The 23,126-nt window shown below is 39.3% G+C and overlaps 2 protein-coding genes across 3 annotated transcripts; one reads left to right on the top strand and one right to left on the bottom strand.

Moving 5' to 3' along the window:
- The first annotated feature begins 95 nt into the window (after window positions 1-95).
- Window positions 96-17,930, top strand: ints4 (integrator complex subunit 4). Its single transcript, XM_041811588.1, has 24 exons — window positions 96-218; window positions 2,092-2,286; window positions 3,484-3,601; window positions 4,675-4,781; window positions 4,905-5,016; window positions 5,386-5,471; window positions 6,971-7,021; window positions 7,123-7,211; window positions 7,390-7,510; window positions 7,597-7,668; window positions 7,785-7,959; window positions 8,065-8,270; window positions 8,552-8,694; window positions 10,372-10,487; window positions 11,795-11,928; window positions 13,191-13,345; window positions 13,958-14,051; window positions 14,344-14,424; window positions 14,514-14,644; window positions 14,731-14,790; window positions 15,004-15,163; window positions 15,357-15,500; window positions 16,942-17,062; window positions 17,579-17,930. The coding sequence occupies exons 1-24, from the start codon at window positions 165-167 to the stop codon at window positions 17,776-17,778; spliced, it is 2,925 nt and encodes a 974-aa protein (XP_041667522.1). The 5' UTR covers window positions 96-164; the 3' UTR covers window positions 17,779-17,930.
- Window positions 17,931-18,085: 155 nt separating this feature from the next.
- Window positions 18,086-22,554, bottom strand: aamdc (adipogenesis associated, Mth938 domain containing). Of its 2 annotated transcripts, none has more exons than XM_041811569.1 (4): window positions 22,432-22,548; window positions 21,282-21,430; window positions 20,478-20,573; window positions 18,086-18,758 (listed from the first exon to the last, which is right to left on the bottom strand). In XM_041811569.1, the coding sequence occupies exons 2-4, from the start codon at window positions 21,411-21,413 to the stop codon at window positions 18,618-18,620; spliced, it is 369 nt and encodes a 122-aa protein (XP_041667503.1). In that variant the 5' UTR covers window positions 21,414-21,430; window positions 22,432-22,548; the 3' UTR covers window positions 18,086-18,617. The 2 variants fall into 2 exon arrangements, with proteins under 2 accessions (XP_041667503.1, XP_041667511.1); XM_041811577.1 differs by having other exon boundaries at window positions 18,087-18,758; window positions 21,282-21,433; window positions 22,432-22,554.
- Between the last annotated feature and the right edge of the window lie 572 nt (window positions 22,555-23,126).

The raw sequence follows: 23,126 nt of genomic DNA, 5'->3' as shown, positions 1-23,126 counted from the left end.
AAGTGAAACGGTGACCGAACGTAGTTCTTCGCCCGTTCGCATCAGTTATTTACAAAACGCGTTGTACAGTTACGGCCCTACCGTAGTTACGGGAAGTGTTGAGGGTCATTTCATGTGACAACCACAACCCAGGAATTAGGAAGGTCGGCTATCATTCCCTTAAAATGGCAGCGCATTTGAAAAAGCGAGTTTATGAGGAGTTTTCCAAAGTAGTACAGGTAAGCAAACTAAACCCTCATACTTCTGCTTTCTTTAAACGTTTTTCCTCCCTGTAAAGTAGGCATATCTTACGAGGAGCTAACTAGCTTGTTAGCTAACCGGTTAGTGGTGTTACGGTTAATCAAGCGACCGTGTTAACTGGGGACTTTCAACCGAACGGGTACAAAGGATGCTGCTGACGGTTGTCCTGCCGAATGCCTCTTTTTCATTTGTTTAATGAGTTATTGTCAAAAATATAGAAATCTCACGTGTCCACAATGAACACATGAATAAAGTGGTGTCCACGAGCGACTTGCGTTTTCAACAGTCATTGTAACTACGGCAACCACACAGACGCAGTCGACTACTAGTCACAAGTTAACACGGTCGCTCATTACGCTGTGATACCACCAAGAAGCTAACAAACGTTTCCCCACACAAATAGTTCTATTATCTCAAAGTAAAGCGGATCTTAGCGAACTTAAACGCAGATATAAGAGTGCGTACGTACGTAACGTTAATTTGTAGATATTTTTGGCAGCAGAAATGTTATGTTTTATACACAATGTAAACGTTCAAGTTTCATTTTTTATACTAGTTTACTGAAGATCCTTCCTGTATTGTTTTTGTAGGTGTTTGTCTTTAAAACCTGAAAGACATGGAAGAAGATTTAAATTTGCAATGGGTCCAAAAAAATCTCAATACGATTCTTTTTCCCAAATTGTTAAGCCTCAGTTTATTCTACCAAACACTGTTTGCGTCGTAATATAGAATGGCTTATTGCTCTCTTGTTAAGAAACATAAAATGGGGAACTTAAAACAATAATCACATATTAAATCCAACTCATAATATTGGTGGAAAAAAATCGCGATGAGATTATTTTCCCAAATCATTAACTCTAGAACCCTCATATCAAAGGACATCAGATGAACCTGGATATCGATGTCTTAACATTTATGAAGATGTAGGCTATTAAAATAGAAACAAATACAAATAAAACAAGAACGATGGAAACCATATAAGGAGGATAGAAGCTGGAAAATACAATAATACAATTCAATAATACAAGAACTTTATCCCCTAAGGAAAATTCAATCGTCTGGGAATCTCATCTGTTTACTTTAGAATTATACAGTCTAATTGCTGATGGTATGAAAGATTTTCTAAATCTTTCTGTCCCGCAGCGTAGGGATAGGAGCCGTCCACCACCGTTGTTTCTTTGCTCATTGAGGGAGATATGAAGTGGATGATCCATGTTTCTCAGAATGGCCTCCACCTTGCTTAGTGCACGTCTCTCCACCTCATCCTCCAATGAGTTCAATTTGATTCCGACCACAGAGCCAGCTTTTTTAACCACTTTGTTCAGACGCCTTGCATCCTTGTGTTTTACACTGCCTCCCCAGCAGACTGCAGCATAAAACAGAACACTTGCCACCACAGACTGATAAAACATCTGCAGCATCTTACTGCAGATGTCTATTGATCGGAGTCTTCTGAGGCAAAAGAGGCAGCTCTGCCCCTTTTTGTAGATGAAGTCTATGTTTTTAGACCAGTCCAACTTATTATCCAGGTGTACAGCTAAATTGAAATTGAAAATGAATTGAGATAAATTAAAACAGGCAACATTTACAGGGCAAAGCATAATGGGGAGGAAAGGAACTAGGAAAAGAACACTAGAAACACACAAGCAGTGAAGTAAATCATGAAGGATATGAGAGATATAAGCATTAAGAAGAGGACAGGCAATAGCATAAATAAAACTGCTGAGCAGGCAGTGAAGGAAATTTTGATTAGTAGGGGATTAAAACAGATTTAAAGTATACATATATTAAGAAGAAAATAAAAATAGACCATGAGCATTATATTCAATTCTAGCTGTTATTTGTTTGCAGATTCCCCATGAAGAAATTCCAGCCAAAAAGCTGCGCCTTTCCAAGCCCAGTAAGTCTGCAGCTCTTCACATTGACCTCTGTAAGGCCACCAACTCCACAGATGCCCTGCAGTACCTGCTGCAGTTTGCACGCAAGCCAGTGGAGGCGGAGAGCGTGGAGGGTGTGGTCAGGATACTGCTGGAGCACTATTACAAGGTGAGGAACTTTGTGTCATAACCAAGGACAAAAGTATAGCAATAATGTATTGATCTTGTAAGCATTAAGATAGCCTGTAGTATCCTTTTATTAACAAGGGTAGGCTGAAAAGTTCATAGATTGACCATAAAGGAGTTAGCAATGAAACTCAGCATGCATTAAATTCAACCAAATTGACCCAAGGTCTGGGCGTCCTGCCACAGCCACCACCCAAGAAAACAACCATGTTCATCACATGGTGAAGGATGACAGACGTTTAACTGTTAATGAGATAGCTAATGCTATAGGCATGTCCTGTGAATGAGTAGGGAACATTCTGCACAACAAACTTGGCATGTCAAAGGTTTGTACTCCATGGATGGCAAGGCTTTTGACACGGGATCAAAAGCACACCAGGCTGGTCATGTCCCAGATGAACTTGGCACTTTTTGAACCACATCCAGCTGGTTTTCTGGAACGTTTCCTCACCAAAGATGAATGTTGGGTCCACCGCTTCAAGTCAGAGACCAAACGACAGTCCATGCAGTGGAAACACTCGTCTTTTCTCCCTCCAAAGAGGGCCAAGGTGGTGTTATCAGCAGAAAGTGTGATGGCCTCCATCTTCTGGGATGCAAAGGGCGTTGTGTTCATGAAGGCCAGCCTATCAATGGAGAATATTATGCCAACTTGCTGAGGCAGCCGCAAAAGGCAATCAAGTCACCAAGAAAACTGACGAAGGTGGTCTTGTTTCACCAGGACAGTGCTCTTTCTCACAAGTCTGTGGTCGCAATGGCTGCTGTGCGTGACTGTGGCTTTGAATTGGTTGAATCACACTCCATATTCTCCTGATTTGGCACCATCTGACTATTTTCTGTTCCCTAACATGAAAAAAAACAACATCGGACCGATGCTGAGGTCGTGTCTGCTGTTCAGGACTTTTTTGAGCATTAGGATGAGAGCTTCTATACCACAGGAATCCAAGCACTGCAACACCGATAGAAGAAATTTGAGGACCACACGGGAGACTATGAACATTTGGTCAAATTCAAGCATTGCATCATGGTCAGCCTATGAACTATTTAGCCCCCCTTGTGCTTTAAAAAGTCATAACCAGCATAGTTACTATTTACTGTGTCTTAAAATGATGTTTGTTGGGATTATTCTGAGCTAAAAAGCACAGAAAACAGATCTAATGCTGCTGTTTATTTCTTCTCTCAGGAGACGGATAACTCGGTGAGGCTGAAGATCGCCTCTCTGCTCGGTCTGCTGTCCAAAACACAGGGCTTCAGCCCTGACTGTATTGTAGACGATGCCATCAGCACACTCGGCAATGAGAGTAAGACACATGTAGACACAGAATAAAACCTTTTATTGCCTTTTTGTTTCTTTTTCTTCATACAGACTGAATTCTCTTTAGTTCTGTTCTTTGGTCACCAAGTCAGTCAGCAAGCCACTTCGTGTTACAGAGATTGCTCAGTTTGAGTTTTGAATACCGGATTTCTACATATTGGAGTAGAGATGCATGATTACATTTTAATCCTGGTCTGACCTGTTAACACTTAACCTTGCAAAGCAGATGGATATGCTGTTTCCTTGTTTCTCACTGGCAAATCCATCTAGCAAAACTCCCGTCTCAACCGTTTTGGCCCAGCTAGAAAGTGACAGGACCAATCAGCAACGAGGGGCAGTACTTTCGAGCGCGGCAGAGTCATGATGTTGGCAAGCAGCAACAAGAGACCAGTGCAATTATGGCAGAAGAGATTAGTGTGGATGCTGCTAAAGTGCCAGTTTTACCAGAAGTTGACGACATTTCTTTGTTAAAAGAACAAAAACAGCAGTGAGTTGTTTTCTTTTCAAAATCAACAAAAGTCGTGTACTGACATGTCTACAGTCGCCATGGTTTGTGTTATGCAGTTCTATATGGAGTTTATTCCTCAGTAGCTGTGCACGCGCATGCAGACGTCATGTGTTTTGTTGCTCTGATTGCTCTGACAGACAGACAGAGCATTCATCCAATCACCCTCCGAGTTTTTTTCAGGCTCTGCCCTTTCTCAAACGCTGTCTACGGGAGGTTTACCAGATGGATGTGTTTCACACATCCATCTGGTTTGTCAGGTTATCATTTAACCTAAACTAATCTCCAACAGAACATTACTGGTATGAAACACTTGTGTGCGTTCATCAGGGACCTGAAAATAAATCAGTAATATGGGAGCAAATGGCTGGACACTAGTCATGGCCAGCAGGCCTACGATTGGCTAATTCTGGTCCTCAGCTGGTCCAGCGGGGTAGTTTTATATTATAATTTTAAACATACGTCTGAAAATATATTAGCTAATATATTAGTTTAACAGAAAGCGAAGATATATTTAACACCATTAACAAAATTCTCTCTGTATCTCCATGCAGAGTCCCATCAGGTCCTAGCCCAGCTGCTGGACACTCTGCTCGTCATTGGTACACAGCTACCTGAGAGTCCTGCAATTAGACAGCGTCTGATTGAGGTGGCCTACAAGGTAACACATGCACTTTAGGTTTAATCATAAATAATACTAATCATTCTGTTTTTCTTTATGGTTTCAACAAACGTTTTTGTGCAGAGCAGCATAACTCCTCAGCATCATATCTCTCTTTTTTAGCATCTATCTGACACGTATTTTGGGGTGAGGAACAAATGCCTGCAGCTCCTGGGATGTCTCGGCGTTGTTGAAACTCCACTTACCAAAGACGAGGGTCCGGGCCCATCGTTAGGTTTGTGTATTTGTTTACTGTAAGGGCACTGAAATTAATTGTTTCTATTATGTAGTGCTGCGGACATGGACCATTCTGCATAGTTGCTGAAAATCCATTATTGCTACTTCTGTAGTTTGTAGATTTTCCTGTGTTGGGTTGACCTCCTACATGTATTTATTTTGGTTTAAAATGTAAAGACATTTATGTCTATATTGATTTCTAAAGCACTGAGGATGTTTTCAAGGGAGCTGTACATCACATGATAAAATATGCTATGACATATTGTAAATATGCTTACAAACTCACATTAAAGTAATGATTGTGCTTTGCTTTGTTGTTAATTGTTTTATTGTATTGCTTAATTTATCATGTGTCCTGGTGCTGCAGGAGGCTCGAGGGACGTCCAGAGTATCATCAGCGACTACTTTGGAGACCAGGACCCCAGAGTCCGTACTGCAGCCCTCAAAGCCATGGTAGGACACTGACAACAACCGTAGTCACTAAAGCTTTTTATAAGAGTGACAGGAAAAGGCCTACAAACACAACCAGCCCCCCTCCAGGCGCTGGAAGTCAGTTTCAGTCAGGGTGCTGAGAGATACAGTCTTTCAATATCATGGTATCATTTATGATTCTGAATACTTTGGAGTATTAGCAACAGCTTATAATGATTGTAGGATATTTTTTACATTTTGATAAAATATACATCATACTGAAAGTTTACGTTGCATACCATCACTTTGTAGTGAATACATTTTACTAAACAGAGCGGTGAGGCTAATAAGTGGACGTGCTAACATACTGTATAGGCACTATTAACCCATGATTGACCTGTTTGTATAAGACAGCATCAAACTGTTAACAGAGACTACAGTCTGCGGTGTTATAATGTAAACGGACACATAAAACAGCCATAACACATTCTTGTGTAAGCTACTAAACCTTTATACATCTCTCTTATTAAAATTGGTAAACACAAGTTCTGAATGCTCTCACAAAGTGGTGGTTTTACTGTAAAATCCAGTGTGAAAGATGCACTTTTAAACATATTTTTTAATCAGAAGGGTTGCCTGGGACCTCTACAGATGCAACCAATCTAAAAGTATGAAGTGCTGAGCTCTCATTTCAGATGACCTGAATCTATTGAAAATCTGTCCTAGTTCATCCTGTGTTTCAAGCAGTGTTAATTTTGTAGACTAAAACTGTGACTAAAAAGGTTCGTTGACAGCCTTTTTTTCCATAACAAAACTAGGCTAAGACTAATAAAAATAGATCTGTGATGACTAAAACTGACAAAAAGTATGTTTATTTTTCATCAAAATGACGAAAACTAGAGTAAAATGTAATGTAGTTTTTGTTGGACATTCAAAATCCGGGATGTTTCTCCACTTGGTAAATCTGTCAAAATACAATGCATCTATAGCTATTCTTCCTCTCAGCTGTAGATAGCAGGGACCCCAGGTTTAGCAGGGTGCAGAGAACACACTACCATGAGTTGGTACCAGAATATAAATCCTTGGACTAAAAGTAAAACTAAAATGTGAGGACTGTTTATTGACTAAAACTACACTAAAATACCTAAAACTAGACTAAAACTTAAAAAGATAGAAATAACTTTAATATGACTAAAACTTAAAGACATTTCATCTAAAGACTAAAATTAAAAATAGCTGCCAAAATTATCACTGGTTTCAAGCCCCTCCCAATGATGAAACAGAAGGAACTAAAAATACACTGCTGCATATGTACCACAATTTGTGGACTTTGATGAATGAAGCTGAAAGTGTTTCATAGAAGGACAGTTTTCATTCTAAAACAGACTCTTTTCAACATACTGGTGCATCTTACAATCAGAATTTTACTGCTTGTTTAAAGGGATGCTGCAACTTCCAATGCCATTGCCACTTTTGACCATTTATCAGAGTAATTCTCTCTGTGCGACACATCTCATTATGTTTTATTGTTTTCTCTGCAGCTGCAGCTGCATGAGCGAGGAATCAAGATTCATGATATCATCTATGACCAGGTAGCAAACGTTCAGTGGTGGAACTTTTGAGCTTGTAAACACAGAAAATAGTCAGCTGCAGTGGTTGTAATGTGCTAACATGAGTATTTGTGTGTTTGCAGGCCTGCAGGTTGCTGACAGATGATTATGAGCAGGTCCGCTCTGCAGCGGTGCAGATGGTTTGGGTGCTCAGCCAGCTGTACCCAGAAAAGTGAGACCATCTTGATGTTAAGAGACTTACTGTCTGTATAAATGTAGATGTAAATCCTTTGTCTGGATTGAGAAAATTACATGCTTTACATCAGTAGATTCTGTTTAACATAGCAAACCTTGTCTTGATGATATTTGTTGAGTTTCTAGGTTTTTAAATCTTTTGTCCATCCAATCAGCATTGTGCCCATCCCGTCATCCAACGAGGAGATCCGACTCGTTGATGATGCTTTTGGAAAGATCAGTCACATGGTCAGTGATGGCTCCTGGATGGTCAGAGTGCAAGCAGCCAAAACCCTGGTGAGAAAACAGAAATCACAGAATCACTCCTCATACTGTGTTTTCTGCCTTTACATTCAAAGTGCATCTTTTCTCTTGTGTGACAGGGTTCGATGCTGCAGGTCAGCCCTCACTTTCTGGAGCAAACTCTAGACAAGAAGCTGATGTCAGATCTCAGGGTGAGTCATTTAGGTTTTACTTTTTCATTAAAATCTTAGAGTATAATCATAAATCCGGGTTCTGTTTTTCTGAACATCTTAAATCATAACATTTGATCTCCTTGTCTGTTTTTCAGAGGAAACGTACAGCCCATGAACGTGCAAAGGAACTTTTTACTTCTGGAGAGTTCTCCTCTGGCAGGAAGTGGGCCGATGACGCCCCCAAGGAGAAACTGGACACGAACACTGTCAACCTCATCGCCTCGGGGGCCTGTGGTGCATTTGTTCACGGCCTGGAGGACGAGATGTTTGGTAAGTTGAACTTTACGCTATGCATGTCTTTATTCTTTCAGATTACTACTACTTACTACTAACGTATTTAAGCTTACCTCATTGCTCAATGTTATGTTTTTCCAGAGGTTCGTATCGCAGCAGTGGAGGCGTTGTGTCAGCTGGCTCAGTCATCTCCAAGTTTTGCCGAAAAGTGTCTGGACTTTCTGGTTGACATGTTTAATGACGAGATCGAGGAAGTGAGGCTGCAGTCGATCCATGTGCTCAGAGAAATATCCACCCATATAACCCTCAGAGAGGACCAGCTGGACACCGTACTGGCTGTGTTAGAGGTACACATGCACACAGTTTGTCTCTAAAAGTATTTTCTTATAAAAATGTGGAGAACATTTTCATGTAGAAAACTCTACTTGGAAGCTTGCAAATCTCCTCAACTTTTTGTTCTCTGTTCATGTCAACATGAGAGAGAAGAAAATAGAGGGATGGGTAAATCTAGTTGATTTTGTCACTGGTTCTCACTAGTGTTGAATGCTGTTTTGACTTGCTGTAAGCTAAAGAAGTCATTATTCAAGATTGATAAGTGACACACTGATGAAATCCCTGTTCATTTTAGGATTCATCTCGTGACATCAGAGAAGCTCTACATGAATTAATCTGCTACACCAACGTCTCCACTAAGGAGTGCATCCAGCTGGCTTTACTGGAGCTGCTCAAGAATCTCAACAAATATCCCACCGACCGCAACTCTGTCTGGAAGTAAGACTCAGTCCATGTGTGTCTGTTTTGGAATTAAAATATTTTTTAAGCGAAGAACTTCTGCTTTTCCATGTTCAGGAGGGAAGTTCAGATTAGGAGTCTGTTAGGCAGTGCCTCAAAGATCAGCTGTTGGGGCGCAATGAGGACATGCTAAGGATGCAGCAAGTCTGCAACCAGAATGCCACATTTCTAGCACCTGAGTTTTCCAGGTGCACAGCAGTTGAATTTTTTAAATAACGAAGAACGTTATTAAAAGATTAGTCTCTTTAATAATGGTTTTGGCTTATGGTTTTGGGGCTTATGATATTGCACCTAAAGGCTTTAGGGCAGGAGTCATCAGGTACATTTGTACAAGGGCCAGATTTTATCTGGACAAAGCCTCTCAGGGCCTGACTTTCAGTTAACCAAAAACTAAATATTTTGGTCTGATTAACATATTATTGTATTAGTAGTTGTATTTTCTTTCAAAACCCAGAGAATGGGCCCATCCCCATTGTGATTTAGCACCTATATTACCTCATTTTTGACCCTTTTTAACCCCTTTTCACAGCTTAATTTGGCCATTTCTGCAACCTTTTTTCCACTCTTAACATATTTTGATTATTTTTGACACTTTCAGATCAATTATTGCCACTTTTCATCCATTTTGCCATTCTTTAACCCCTTTTTGCCACTTTTCTGCCAATTATTGCCCCTGTGTGCCACTCTTTTAACACCCTTTTACTACTTTACCATGTTATTTTAGCCATATTTCACCACTTTTAACCCATTTTTGATACTTTTTGCCTCTTTGACTCAAGTTTTGCCATCTTTAACCCCTTTTTACCATTTTATCTGGCTATTTTTGGAAAATTTCTGCCAGTCTTAACCTAGTTTTTTTTTATATTGTTTTTTTAATATTTAATAATAATGGCTGACAAGTGAATTTTTGTAAAAACAGATCAAATAAGTCATTCTAAAACTATTTTAAAATAATTATTTTGGGGTGGATTTAACAGCTGCAGACATCTAAAGCCAAAAGATACCCTGAAAATCACATCTTTTCCTACTTTTCCTAATGTAATGATCTTCTGGGGGCCAGATAGGAAGCTTTGGGGGGGCCTGATATGGCCCTCAGGCTTCCAGTTGATGATCAGTGCTTTAGGGGGTATACATGAGTTCTTAATACTTTCCAAACACTTTTTAAGCCCAGTTCAGACAGTTTCAGCTATGTGAACTGAGCTGTTGGGGCTTGACTCAGGCTGGCTGATGGTGTTTCCTGCAGTTCAGTTAGTAAGATTCCCCGGTTTCTGTTTTTTGGATGTTGCAAGCAGTTCAATTAGAAATGAAAATATTGTTTTGGTAGGCTTCAAAGGCCAACACATAGCTGAGTACTTCATTAGGTAAAATCATGCTTGGAAGTGATTATATCTATATTTTTTATTTTTATTTTCACACAGAAATCTCAGCCTGATGAACATGCATTTCCCTCCATCAGCTGTGGAGGAGAAAGCCTTCAACCTACTGTGTTATTAGCTAGTTGGTAGAAGGATCTCAGTGCTCTTACTGAAGCTTTTAACAGACTTATACAGTGTAAAAGAGCCTGGAATGTCCTTTGTTTATTAAAAAAAAGATAAATATGTTGGTATTGAATATCCAAACCACTGACTGTGTATTTCATTGTCTTTATTCCCTCAGGTGTCTGAAGTTCCTGGGTTCACGTCACCCCACACTGGTTTTGCCATTGGTTCCGGAACTCCTCAGCACACACCCATATTTTGACACACCAGAGCCGGACATGGACGATCCAGCTTGTATCCTTCACGCTCATGAGTCTCAAAATACACAAACAAATGAGTAAAGAATCTCCATCCACCATATTCTGATGCAACAGCACTACAAGTCAAAGTCTTCACATTGGCTCCCTTGTTCAGTCCTCAAGTCATCAGGGTTTATCTCAAGAGCCTTTAAAATCAGTGATAAAGATCAGTGACATGTTCAACCACCAGCCTGTTAGAATGATGCTGCAGCTTCGCCTCAGTTCCAGTTTTCATTGGTTTTTCTTTTTTTCTTTGTTGTTGATACTGAGGAATAGGGGTAACAGGGCCAGGTTACACCAGCCACATGCAATCATCGCCTGGATTGTGTGCAAGTTCTTACTTTTGAATGAGATTTTTTTCTGTCCAGACATTTAAAATGTTGCAGAGGAGGCTGGGATAGATCAAACATAGTCCTCAAGGCCAGCTCAGATGACAGAATATTTTTGGGTCATTCAAAATGGCATTATGCCAGGCTATGCTACTAAAACCTGTACCCATCTGGGCTGACAGCCTGGCCACGCTACAAAGTTTACGTTAAGAGTTTAGTGTTGACTTTACACCAGTGAAGCTACAACTTAAGCATAGCTGATGCAAATGGACACAGAATTTTACACTTTATTTGGGCTATGTCAATTCTGATTTTTAGCTAAGATCTGATATATTTTTTATTGGCTGTTTGCACTTCCAGATATGTATCTGACTTAGCACCACAGATGAAAGTGGCCACAATCTGATATGAAAGATTAGAATCAATGTGACATGCTCTGTTTACACTGTCCAGAAAATCAGAGTCACTTTAAACTACAGTGTGAATGTAGCCGATGACAGTGACATGCCTGTTTGTAAAACACAACAGCAACAAATATAGAAGTATTCGGTATCCAATTTTGAATAATTTTTTGTTTTCAGTTTCAAAACTTGCATGTAAATTTCTCCACACTCTCTAAACTGTTCTAAATCATTTGTAGGGTTTCATTACTAAAATATTGCTAATGTTTTGTGCAATAAGCAGTGTGGAGGGAAATTTCTTCCTCTCCTATGCATTTGTCTTATGAAACAGATGCAGTTCTTGAAAGATCTTTGATACGAATAATGATAAAATAACAAAGTTTGATTGGTTTAAAACTTGAACCCTGGTCACCACTTAAAGGACTACAGCCTCTGTATATGAGATTTAACCTAACAGGTGAACCATCAGTGCCCAGACTATCAACAATTTCGACAACTCTACGAGGTGGAGAGACGTGTAGGATCCCGTCATCTGTTCTGGATGTTTTCTTGACCTGGCTTCTTGATCTCAGATATTGCAGTGCTGGTGTTGGTGTTCAACGCTGCCAAGTCATGTCCCACCATGCCGGCGCTGTTCTCTGACCACACCTTCAGACACTACGCCTACCTCAGGGACAGTCTGTCACACCTTGTGCCACCACTGAGAGTAAGAGCTGAATATTTAATGTTGTATAAAATGATTTTTATAGTCTTATGACAAACAAATGAAACCACTGCCATTGGACAACTTTGATTATTTTTCCAACTTTGGTTGCAAATGATAACAATGATTGAAACAAAGCCACTGCTGTCACTTGTTAAATAAAAAATCCGAGAAAAGAAGCCAAACAGCAGAACACACTCACTTACATCCACAGTAGGTTACAAGCCAAACCACCACCAGACTAATGCAAAATTTTTCCCAAGACTTGCAGTGTGATTAGAGTTCCTGCAGATCCTTAAAACGTCTTAAAAAGTCTTCAATTTGATTGTCAAAATTTATGGTTTTAAAGTGACGTGAAGTGTCATTTTTACTTTTAGAGGTTTACATTTTCAACTGCACTTTTTACTGAGGCATGTCTGAAAACTTTTACAAACCATTGTTTTAAATTTGTTCATTATTTTGTTAGTCTGCTTGTTGATGTGACAGTTTAAGAAAGCTTAACAACTTCTAATACATGACAGGAAAAGAGAATAAGTCGACGGGGAAATGCAAGTTAAAGGGAATTTGACTTCACAATAAAACTGACTTTTGTGGTTAGCAGGGAAGTATACAAAAACATCAGCAGTACATGATGAAAAAAAACCAGTGTTGTTTTTTTTGGGGGGGGGGGAATATCTTTAAGTCCCTTTAAAAGGGAATCTGAGCCCATGACATCACCAGTCTCTTTGGGGACTAAACCCGCCCCCTTCCCCTGCAATGGTGTAAAATCACAAAGCAGTTTAACAGACTCAGTACAGTCTGTTGTAAGCTGTTGTCACTGCCTTCATTGAAAGTTGACAGCTAGCTGCATGCTGTGTTTTTGTTCATGGTGAGGTAAATTTCCCAAATCTATCAGCCAAAGCTCATTAGAAGTATCATATTGGAGATATTTGTTCCAGAAAACACAGAGACAGGCAGCTGCTCTGATCAGAAGCTTTTTTTCAAATTTGAGAGGACTGTATTTCTCCTGAGTGGGCATGGCTTCAGCTCATTCAACAGACACGCCCACACCATCCTAGAGCAGATTTTACTGCCTCATTTTTCATGATTTTGAAGCTTAATTTATATATTGAAGATGTTTTTCATAACTGAAATTTGGCATAGTACAGTGGCCTGTCATTCAAAAAACCTAAAATACAGATTTTTAAAATCATTTTAATAAGTCTTAAATTTGGTTCTAAACCGTGCAAGGCAACCCTGTAATTGGAGTCTTTCTTATCTCGAAGTTGCCAGGTAGCGGTCTGGACTTGGTAGACTCACGTTGTGGCTCAGGATCTGTGGAGTCCGCTCAGCTCTTCCTTCAACAGAGTCTAAACCGGGTCAGCATCATCCAGAACCTGGACGCTCCAGGAGCCCAGGACCTGCTGGACTTCACCATACGGTACTCACACAGGAATCACTGATTAGATTCAGCCCTTCTTCTTCAGAGGAATTTGTCATTTTTAGGGATGCACGATACAGTCGGCACCATATCATGCATCCCTAGTCATTTTGTAGCTGTTATGTTTAATTTAGCCTGTTCCTTAAATGTCTTATTATTAACATACATCAAAAAATTTTATTAGCATCACCTTTAGCCAAAATAAAAGGATGTGTGCTAAGGTTGTCAGATTTTTAATGCTTTGATTTTCCAGATTTCTAAATAGGGGTTCAGTGAAGTGTTAGCTTACTCTTCTAGGCCGGTTTTTATAAGTTATCTTTGTAAATTTAATCATCTAGATTATCAAAAAGGACAAATATTTTCAAGTTATCTGAAAGTCTTTGTTTTTTTAATTTTATTTTTTTGTTTCAAAGATTTTTACTATTATATATACATTTGGAAAAAGAGCTGCAGGTAGGACTTGAAACTAAGCCGTTAGAGTTTGAGACCATAGCCTTTCTACATCAGGCATAACCTAACTGCTCGGCTGTCTGGGCTCCATCTGCAGTCAAATTTTTAACCAAAAGCTGCAGCGGGTAAAATTCATATTTTTCTTTTGATTCTGTGTTTCAGAGACCTGCGGCGGCTCGGAGAGCTGCAGACAGAGCTGGCTGGAGCTGCTGATTTCTGTGCTACATACTTGCGCTGTCAGCTGCTGCTCATGAAGGTACATTTAGGATTTTATCTAACATGCTTTGTAAAAGGTTTGTCACTCTTATATTACTCTCAGTCCAGTAAAATGTATATGAAAAGAGTTTTTAATTACAACAAAAGCTTACAAAAGTGCGGTAAGCCAAACGTTATGTAGAGACGTTATGTAGTGATCATAGTGACGTTTATGTTTGGGGTCACATTTAAAGCTACAGTATGTTGTGGTAAAGGTAATACTTGGTACTACTTTCAGAAACTGAGAGGTGGTTTCAAAATAAACGACCAGTTTGTGTTTTTTTCCTCTCCAGGCTCTGCAGGACCGGCTGTGGAACATGGCCGTCCCTCTCTGCCTCAAACAAAACGTCACGGCCACTGCCGCTGCTCAGCAGGTTAGCAGACACCTGTAACGGTTTGATTACACCTTGAGATCATTCAGGATGGCATATGCCTATTACAGTGATTTCTGTTTTGTTTGTAGATCTTAGAAGAAACCTACAAACTGGAGTTTTTGTACAGTGGTTTGGAAAGCAGACAGGTGGCAACGATACACCATGTTCGGTTACAGGCCAAAGCGCTGCAGCTCGTACTCACAGCTCGCAGCAGACAAGGGTCAGTAAAGTCAAACACTCACCTCTGCATTTAATCGTTCATCATCGTTACACAGCTGTGTCTTAGTCAGTCATTTTCCTTCCCAGGTTGGATCCCCTCATCAGCAGCTGTGAGAAGTTTTTGCAGGATATCGAGTCTTTCCAGAGGTAAGATCTTTATCTGTTTGTGTGTTTCTTTCTATCTCTAGTTTAAAAATTTAATTATAACAGCCTAGTCTATTAGAAAACGTTATGTTTAGGTTGGACTCAGGCCCATAGATACAGTAACTGCTCAGAGATTGTGATTTGGTGTGGTTGGGCTGGATTTTTGGGCCTGCTGATTCTCCTTAATAATGTTTTCTTGTTCTCTGTAATCCCCAGGCTCTTTCTGACAGAGCTGCCCCACCTCCAGGACAGCTTTGTGAATAAACTCCTGGAGTTGATGCCCCGCCTGTCATCCTGTAAACCAGTGGAGATGGTGAAGATCCTCCAGACGACCTTGAGACAGAGTGGCATGCTGCACCTCAGACTCCCAGAACAGGTGATAGAAAAGTCCATTCAAGAAGGCAGGCTAACCGCTGAGCTCACACTGAACTATTATTAGTGTTTGACTAAATTTTGTGGTGTGCATTTTCACCACAACTTTAAACACTCAGCAGCATGAAACGTTTTCACATTCTCCCCTGCAGCAGAGCTGTATGATGTGTAATTTTATCGTTTCCCCTGGTTCACAGATCCATCGTGCGACGGCCACCATCATAGAACCAACAGGAGAGTCTGACAACCCACTGAGGTTCACAACCGGCCTGGTGGTGGCACTAGACATTGATGCAACCCTGGAGCATGTCCAGGACCCCCAGAATACAGTCAAAGTACAGGTGTGTTTGATTTACAGTTCCTAGACTTTAATCAAATATGATAGACCAGAAGGGTCTTAATGATACTGATAAACACTTCTTCTTTTGCATAAATGTTTTTAATGAGGATGAATCTTCAGTAATATGGGGCCTTATCCTTTTAACTGCAATTCCATGGTCCAAGACTCATTCAGTTTGATGTTTTAGGAGTACAAGGCTAATGGAAACCTAGATGTTTGTGTCCCTATTGATGCATTTTTGATGCAAAATTTATTTCAGGATCGGGTTGGTGCCAATGAATGAGCTGTTAATAAGGCAGGCTAGTATGATCTAAAATTTAGAGTGCTGAAATACTTGTTCTCGGTATCTCAATGCATAATCAGCAGGTTTTCTAAAGTAAAATGTTCATTTTAACTAACACTGAGGCTTCATTTTTGCCTCGTAAATATACTGAGTTTTATATAATATTTGTGATTTTTCTTCTCCACTTATTTCTTTTCAGTAAATACTTGTTGTTCAAAGTGTTCAGAGTGTAAGAGCAGTAAAATTGTTTAAGTTAGGGTGCCAATTTGACTCGATGAGTGGATTTATCCAGGTCTTGGTGCATGTTTGCTGCATGTCTTCCCTCTACACTCTCTCCCCATGTTTCCTGTCTCTCTTCAGCTGTCCAATCAAAATAAAGGCAAAAAGCCCCCCCCCCCAAAAAAAATCCTTAAAAATAGTTCAAATTCAATAAAATGCAGCTGATGCTGATGTAAAATCCATGATTAATAGTGTTAATATTTGGTATCTTAATATCAATAACAATAATCTTGGATCAGGATTAGGGCTGAACGATTTGGGAAATTAATCTAATTGCGATTTTTTTTACCAAGTATTGCTATTGCAATTTGATATGTGATTATTTCTTAAGTTCCTCATCTCATGTATATTACAACAAAAACAAGCAATAATTCATTCTATACTATAGCCAACACAGTATTAGAGTACATATTAGATATATATTACATATTGACAATTGTGGAAAAATAGCTAATTGTAATGGTTTTGAATCATTTTGCAAACTGGATATGAACTGTTGTATTAAAGGGAATGATCTTTTTTATATAATTCTGACATCTAACAAGAAATGCATACAAAAATGAAGAAACAAGGACTTTTTTGTACACAATTCTAAATATGTACCACTATGAATAATTGCATTACATGTAAAGTATAACATATCTGCTGCAAAAAAGTTTCAAACTGGTATTTTGACACAAATTTCAGGTAAAAAAATATTGCACCTTCTGCGATTTGAAAATTGCAGCAGGCCATGTTGGGATTTAATCTAATTTGCGATTAATTGCCCAGCCCTGATCCGTTTTTTTGTAAGAATTGAGTTATTTACAGAGACTGGATGTTTGTTTCAGGGCTCATTTGGCCTGTTGTTAAAAAGATTAAAGGACTTTTGTATTTACAGGTTTTATATCCAGACGGCCAGAGTCATGTCATCCATCCTAAACCTGGAGACTTCAGGAAACCTGGACCTGACAGACACAGGCTCATCACACAGGTGTACCTCTCACACACCGCCTGGACAGGTCAGTGAACAACACATGTTTGTTTCAGAGACAATTCCACTGGTTTCATCTCCTGAGAAAGTTGGAAAATTACCTGGCAAAAGGAGAGAAAAGTCCTTTTTACAAATTCACTCCTGAAAACTCCAAGAAAATTTCATGACAGTCTGTCATGGCATTTTTGCTTTTTCATTAGTCTTCACCGGGACTATAAGTCGGTCAATCTGTGTCTTAATATTTTTTATCACTGCAGGCCAACAATTGCTCAAAATATTAGAATATCAGAAAACACCAGTCCAAAAGCAGGGTCTCCCATGGATCCTTGAAATTGGACATTTGAAATTTAAGGCCTTAAGAAGTCTTAAAAGTCAGATTTTTACCAGTGAGCATCTGGGCCTTTTTCAGTCTGCTTCAAATGGTCATTCAGGAAACTGCAGGTTTTTCATTTAAACATTAGCCTAATCCTGTCATCTCTGGAGGCTGCTGCTTTGTTTACCATCAGTTTGTTTCCTTCACTGACTCTTCATCTTCCTCTTTCAGAGCCATCTCAAATTGAGGTGCGCCTCCTCCTCGCCTACAGCTCCTCCTCAGCCTCCCTCTCCTCTCCTTCCTTGGCTTCTAAGCTGGGATGGAATGACAGCCTTGACAACATCCCTCCACCAGAGGCCGCCGTCGAGGGAACCATTCCATTCAGCAAGGCCGTCAAAGTCTACATAATGCCCAAACCTGCCCGGCGATAAAAGAACTCTTAAGGAAATCAGACAAACCATTGACTGTGAACTGAGATTTTATACAAGAGCTTCATTTCCTGGTTTTTCTTCCTTTGTCCAGACCCAAAGAAGACTCATCATGTTAAGGTTATATTTATATAAACATAACCTTATAACTTTCAGAGGTGAAAGTGTTTTGTTGGGGAAAAATAAAAATAATTTCTGGTTAGGCTGTAGGAAGCACAGGAGTGCTTTTTTTTCTCTCATGGCATGTAACTTCAGAAAGTAGTTTTGTACATATTTGTTTCTTATAAAGACAACCAACACCAATGAAATGATTTTTTTTTTTGTTTTATTTAACAGCAAATAAGCAGATAAACATTTTCTTTCATCAAAAATATACTTCATATTCATAAGCTTTGATCAACACCATCATGAATAACCTCATTTAATTGAATATTCCAAAAAATAATCCCTAGATAGGCATCTTCAATCCAACAAAAAGAACTTTAAAATGCAATGTAGACATTATTAGAGGGATTTCCTCACATTTAAAAACTGTTAAAGCGGACAGATTTAATCTGACCAGCTTGACTCCTTTTCTTAGTGAATTCACTTGTTTACTTTTGTATAAACTCTTAGATTTTGGCACTGCTCTTATGAAGCTCAGCAAGCCTAACCTTATCATACAGGCCTTCCTGTGTCAATCTGGACTCCCAGATTTGACCTTTGACCCTACTGTAAATCAGTCATGCAGGAGCTAGTCAGCTCTGGCAAATCCTAGACTGTGGGCAATGGTGCAGTCCAAACTGCTCTGCTGCCCTGCCTTCTTTCAGTCATCTCATTTGGTTCAAACTGCAAGAATCTCATCAACAGGTGGAGTGGAAGACCCCGCCCACCTTGGCACCCTGACCAGCCAGTTTGTTGTATTCAGCGACGGCCTTTTCTGTCTGCAGGACTCTGACGTCGACACCTTTCTGCCTCACAAAGTCCAGAGTGGTGGAGGGAACCTGGGAGACAACAAATACACACAATTAAAATACATAGCAAATGCTTCATTTTACTGATGTTTAGATCATGACTACTATATAGTGTGTGTGAATTAAATTTGACGTTTTCTTTTGAGGGCCATCTAACAGATTCTACAAGTTACGTTGCATTGTCAGCGGTCCAACTCCTCAAACCAGAGAAGTTCCATATGACTGAGGTGAACTTCTCTTTCTGTCATTTTCTGTAACTCCTTGGCTTTTCAAACTGATTTTTAAAATCTTAGGAAATTTTCCAAACGTGGCAGACCACAGACATAAGGACAAAATCAAATGATTTTCATCTTATGATGTTAGACCAGTAAAAAAAAAAAAAAAAAAAAAAAATTTAATTTATTTACAGAGGGCTCCAACCCGATTGAAAACAGTTAAATAATCATGTTAAACCAGATTCTTGAGGGTCATTTGTACTAAATAATTTGCGATGAATCTTGACTCAGGACGCCTCTTCCAATCGTCAGAGGGCGCAAATCTGGCCTAAAGGTAGGCATTGAATCATTTGGCATTTGGTCAGCTGAACCCACAGAGTCTTAAACCTATTTTTTAACCATTGTGTCTCTCCTGGACTTTTTGTCTCAAAAAGTTTGTAAAACATCAACCCTGTGGTGCACAGTCAAGCTCTAAAAATAATTTTGTTCAGGACAACCTTAACTTTAAGCATATGTGTGCTGCAGTAATGTTGCATGAATTTTTGAGAAGTTACAGGACTATAAAAACAAGAAAAAACTACTCGGAAAAAAAAAATCAAAGATCTATATGTGTAACCAACAATAATGACTAAGGCATTTTATGCAAAAACTTGTGCCTATCTCTTGGGGACCAAAAGGTGAAAAAAATAACCATTTTGTTACAAAATGTCTTCAAAATACTGACATAATTACAAAAAAAGTTCTTGTGCTTCTTTGAATAGACTGTTTTTTGGCCATTATTTGAACCAGTTCTTGTCTGCAGAGACACAGAGGGCCACATCACAGGCTCTCTGTCTCTCTAGCTCTCCATTATGAGCTATTCAGGCCACCAAAGCATGACATGACAACAGCCTGCCATTGGTTGTCACAGCCCATGTGATAAAAAAATATAGTGGGTAAGCATACTAAGCTAGCAACAGAAGCAGTTTAAAATGAATTCAAAATGGATAGAGACATTCAATACTGCAGTTACTCATGTGGATTTGATCTTTAAATACCCCAGAAAGTCACCCAAGGCTCACTAGAAAATCCTCCCTAAGGGCCATGGGCATGGACTGTGTCGTTGGAGCAGCAAAACAGATGGCTTCCAGAGGGAAAAAAAGTCGTTATATCTTTTTGTAACCTGTGTTTCTTCTTGCCTTACACAACAATGGTGTTTCAGAGGGTGAATCAAAGTTCATGCCTGTGCTCCCTCTGCTCCTTACTTAAAGTGAGAGCTGTTTTTGTGGAAGAGGGCAGAGCACTTGCTGCTCTGTAAAGGAAAAGATGGTGGGCTCCATTTGCCAAGTGTGACCAAACCCATCGACAAAACAAGCACAACCTTGCACATGGCGAAGCAGTCGTTAAATATTGTTTACCTTGTTTTAATGAATGTGGAAAGCTAAAGCAATAAAATTCATAAGCTCCTTTTGAAATCTTCTATCCCAGTGCATGCAATCAATTACACCTCGATTCTTTAAGTATGAATAAAAGGGTGTTTTTATAGTAGTTTTACCTGCAGAGCTTCACTCATGCCTCTGCCGATGACCAGCAGGTCTATTCCTTTCTTCAGCACCTCGTCGAGGTCAGCAGGTTGGACTCCTGGGTAATGCTGGAGAGGAAAAGCACAAGTCAAGTTTCACATCACTTCTACTATCATGTGCTGTACCATTTTTCTCTGTTATCACAAGGTATCATTGGTGTGGTCGCTCCCTTGAGCTTTCATAAATGTTAGCTGGATCTGTGTCTGAACTGTCTGTACTAATGTCAGTGATGCCATTTGAGGAGCAACATCTGGGAGCTGGTAGAGGCAGACAGCTCGAGCTCCACTGTTTCATACTCAGCATTCGTCACTTTATCATGCATCCTTCCAATACGGCGGTCTATTTAAACTGTTACCAGTGCTGCACCACCACCCCAGCATTCATCTGCAGGCTCTGACTGGAGGTTTGACATGTTATGTCATCGGTTCTCAACCTCTGCTTATAAAATCTACGTAAGTGGAGTGATGAGGTCAAAGCCTGGATACCAAACTCTGTTCTGGGCATTCAAGTGTTAATCCTTGATGATTTATGTGGACACAACTCAATGCATACTGAAAACAGCTGGATATTGCCTGCAGAGGTGGTCTGGGATGGCCTCACCTGGATTGGATTGATGGTGTAGATGCACGCATTAAAGACTGTCCCTTGAATTAAATGCCTTTTTTACTTCTTTTCTTACAGCGATGTTGGAATAACCTGGCACAAGCATTTCCTTTGAAGTTAACAGTATTCTGATTGTTTTATATGGTGAATTTTTTGACTCTGGTTCCACTCACGTCAGTCCCAGTCTCCCTCCAGTCCCAGGCACGGCTGCCTCCTGGCCACACCTTACAGTCCTTGTAGTTGGAGGAACATCCCTTCACCTTCATGTGTCCCCAGGAAAGGGAGGCGATTTCTGGAGAGGACATTTTATGTGACGCTCAACCTGCTGAACAACAAGGACTGTTAGCAGAGCTTAAGAAATACTGCATACTAAACTTTAAACACACTCCAAGTCACATGCAGAAAAAGCCAAGGAAATTAGGCTGAATATTTCTTGCAATCTCAATAAAAAATATTTTATTTTAAACATAAAAATAAGTACAAATGGATGCCTCAGCTCCTTTTATCCTTAATTTTGAGAAGCATTGGAGCGTTTTCCTTGCTGGATGATGGTCTGGCTCTAAATAAACTATTCATAAAGCTTTATTTTCTAAGTACTCCCTTAACCTTCTAGGTGAACACTATTGCTGTTAAAAGAAAGTGCTATCATACTTGTCTACTACATGTAATTTAGCATAAATAATATTAAATACTTATACTTAATTTATTATCATTACTTCTGTGTTAATTCTGTTCACTAAAATATTTAATATGTTTGCTGATGATCTTTTTTTCCAAAAGCAAGACGAGACAACCTAAAACTAGATATTGATAATAAAACTAAGCAGAAAGGAAGTAGTAGATGTAAACTTGTGGTTTTTTACGTTTGTGGAGTACTTACCATTCTGCTGTCTTGGCCAGGACTACTTTGTTAAAGAGATTTTTGATTGTTTTTATTTTACTGAGTCATGGTGTTACGGTTGAAAGTGTTACCATATTAACTAGTGCCTTTCAGCCAATGTTGTTTTGGAAGTTACAACAGGTATTTGAGAAAGTGTCTTAACTACTTCGGGTATTGTTGTGTTTATTTTTCGTAACTAGCAAATACTTCAAACATTAAAATAATAAACGATTAGGTAAATGTGTGGACATTCATTGTTTTAACTTCTATATTTACTACAAGCACAAGTTCTGAATTAGCACAGTCACTCAATAAACCGTAACACTAGTTGCAGGGGTATATCATTTTGCTAGCCCAACATGCTAAAACTCAACAAAACCATTTTACTGAGCTCTTAAACTAACTCCACAACAAATTTCATATCATTAGAAATAAATACAAACCTTGTGCACCAAACAGCAGGATTCTCAAACACGTAAAAATCACTGTAATAACAGTCGTTTTGAGCACACGGACATGTACGTTCCTTCTTGACCGTCTTTAAGCGCTTTTTCACTTCCTGCCAGTTCTTTACAAAATAAAACCACTGACACTTCCGATATTAAAACCGGAAACTTTATATTTTAAGGGGGAAAAAAACATGAAAATTAAAGTGTTTTACAACCATTTTCGTAGTCATTAGCAAACATTGCGCCTAGATGTTAAAATATTGATCAGAAAAATCATTACCAGCATAAAATAGCTTTTTTTAAAGTCTTAATATGTCCAAATGCATTAATCGCATTTGTGTTAACATGATGGTGTGTTTTTGTTCGATTATCGGTTTATGGGGTTGTATATTAATATTAGTTATTATTGTGTCAGAGTAATAGAATCCTTCTGAAATCAATCATCTTAGTCAAATTTTACACTTTTACCTGCAGTTGCTCAATAATCAAACCTTTATGTGCAGGCTTCACAAGCTGGTTGTTCTCTCTAAATGTAAACAAGAAAAGAACATATAACCATGCCAACCCAAGTCACTATAATGCCAAGACGGGTAATAAAACAAGTCTAGACAGAAGTCTCTCCTCAGTGTAAAACACATGAAAGTCTGTTTGGAGTTTGCTAAAAAAATCTCCTGAATGATTCTCAGACT

This window comes from Cheilinus undulatus, linkage group 2 (assembly GCF_018320785.1).
Source record: "Cheilinus undulatus linkage group 2, ASM1832078v1, whole genome shotgun sequence".
Taxonomy (NCBI): domain Eukaryota; kingdom Metazoa; phylum Chordata; class Actinopteri; order Labriformes; family Labridae; genus Cheilinus; species Cheilinus undulatus.
The sequence above is the reverse complement of the archived record's forward strand: the minus strand, read 5'-3'. Positions and strand labels throughout refer to the sequence as shown.

What these genes read in the sequence shown, in the direction of transcription:
- aamdc (XM_041811577.1), bottom strand. Translation starts at nt 21,413, where the DNA reads ATGTCCTCTCCAGAAATCGCCTCCCTTTCCTGGGGACACATGAAGGTG. An exon ending in GGAGGGAGACTGGGACTGAC is followed by an intron (nt 20,574 to 21,281) that starts GTGAGTGGAACC and finishes TTTCCTCTCCAG; the next exon opens with CATTACCCAGGAGTCCAACC. An exon ending in GCATGAGTGAAGCTCTGCAG is followed by an intron (nt 18,759 to 20,477) that starts GTAAAACTACTA and finishes GTTGTCTCCCAG; the next exon opens with GTTCCCTCCACCACTCTGGA.
- ints4 (XM_041811588.1), top strand. Translation starts at nt 165, where the DNA reads ATGGCAGCGCATTTGAAAAAGCGAGTTTATGAGGAGTTTTCCAAAGTA. An exon ending in AGTTTTCCAAAGTAGTACAG is followed by an intron (nt 219 to 2,091) that starts GTAAGCAAACTA and finishes ATTTGTTTGCAG; the next exon opens with ATTCCCCATGAAGAAATTCC. An exon ending in CCTGGAGGACGAGATGTTTG is followed by an intron (nt 7,960 to 8,064) that starts GTAAGTTGAACT and finishes ATGTTTTTCCAG; the next exon opens with AGGTTCGTATCGCAGCAGTG.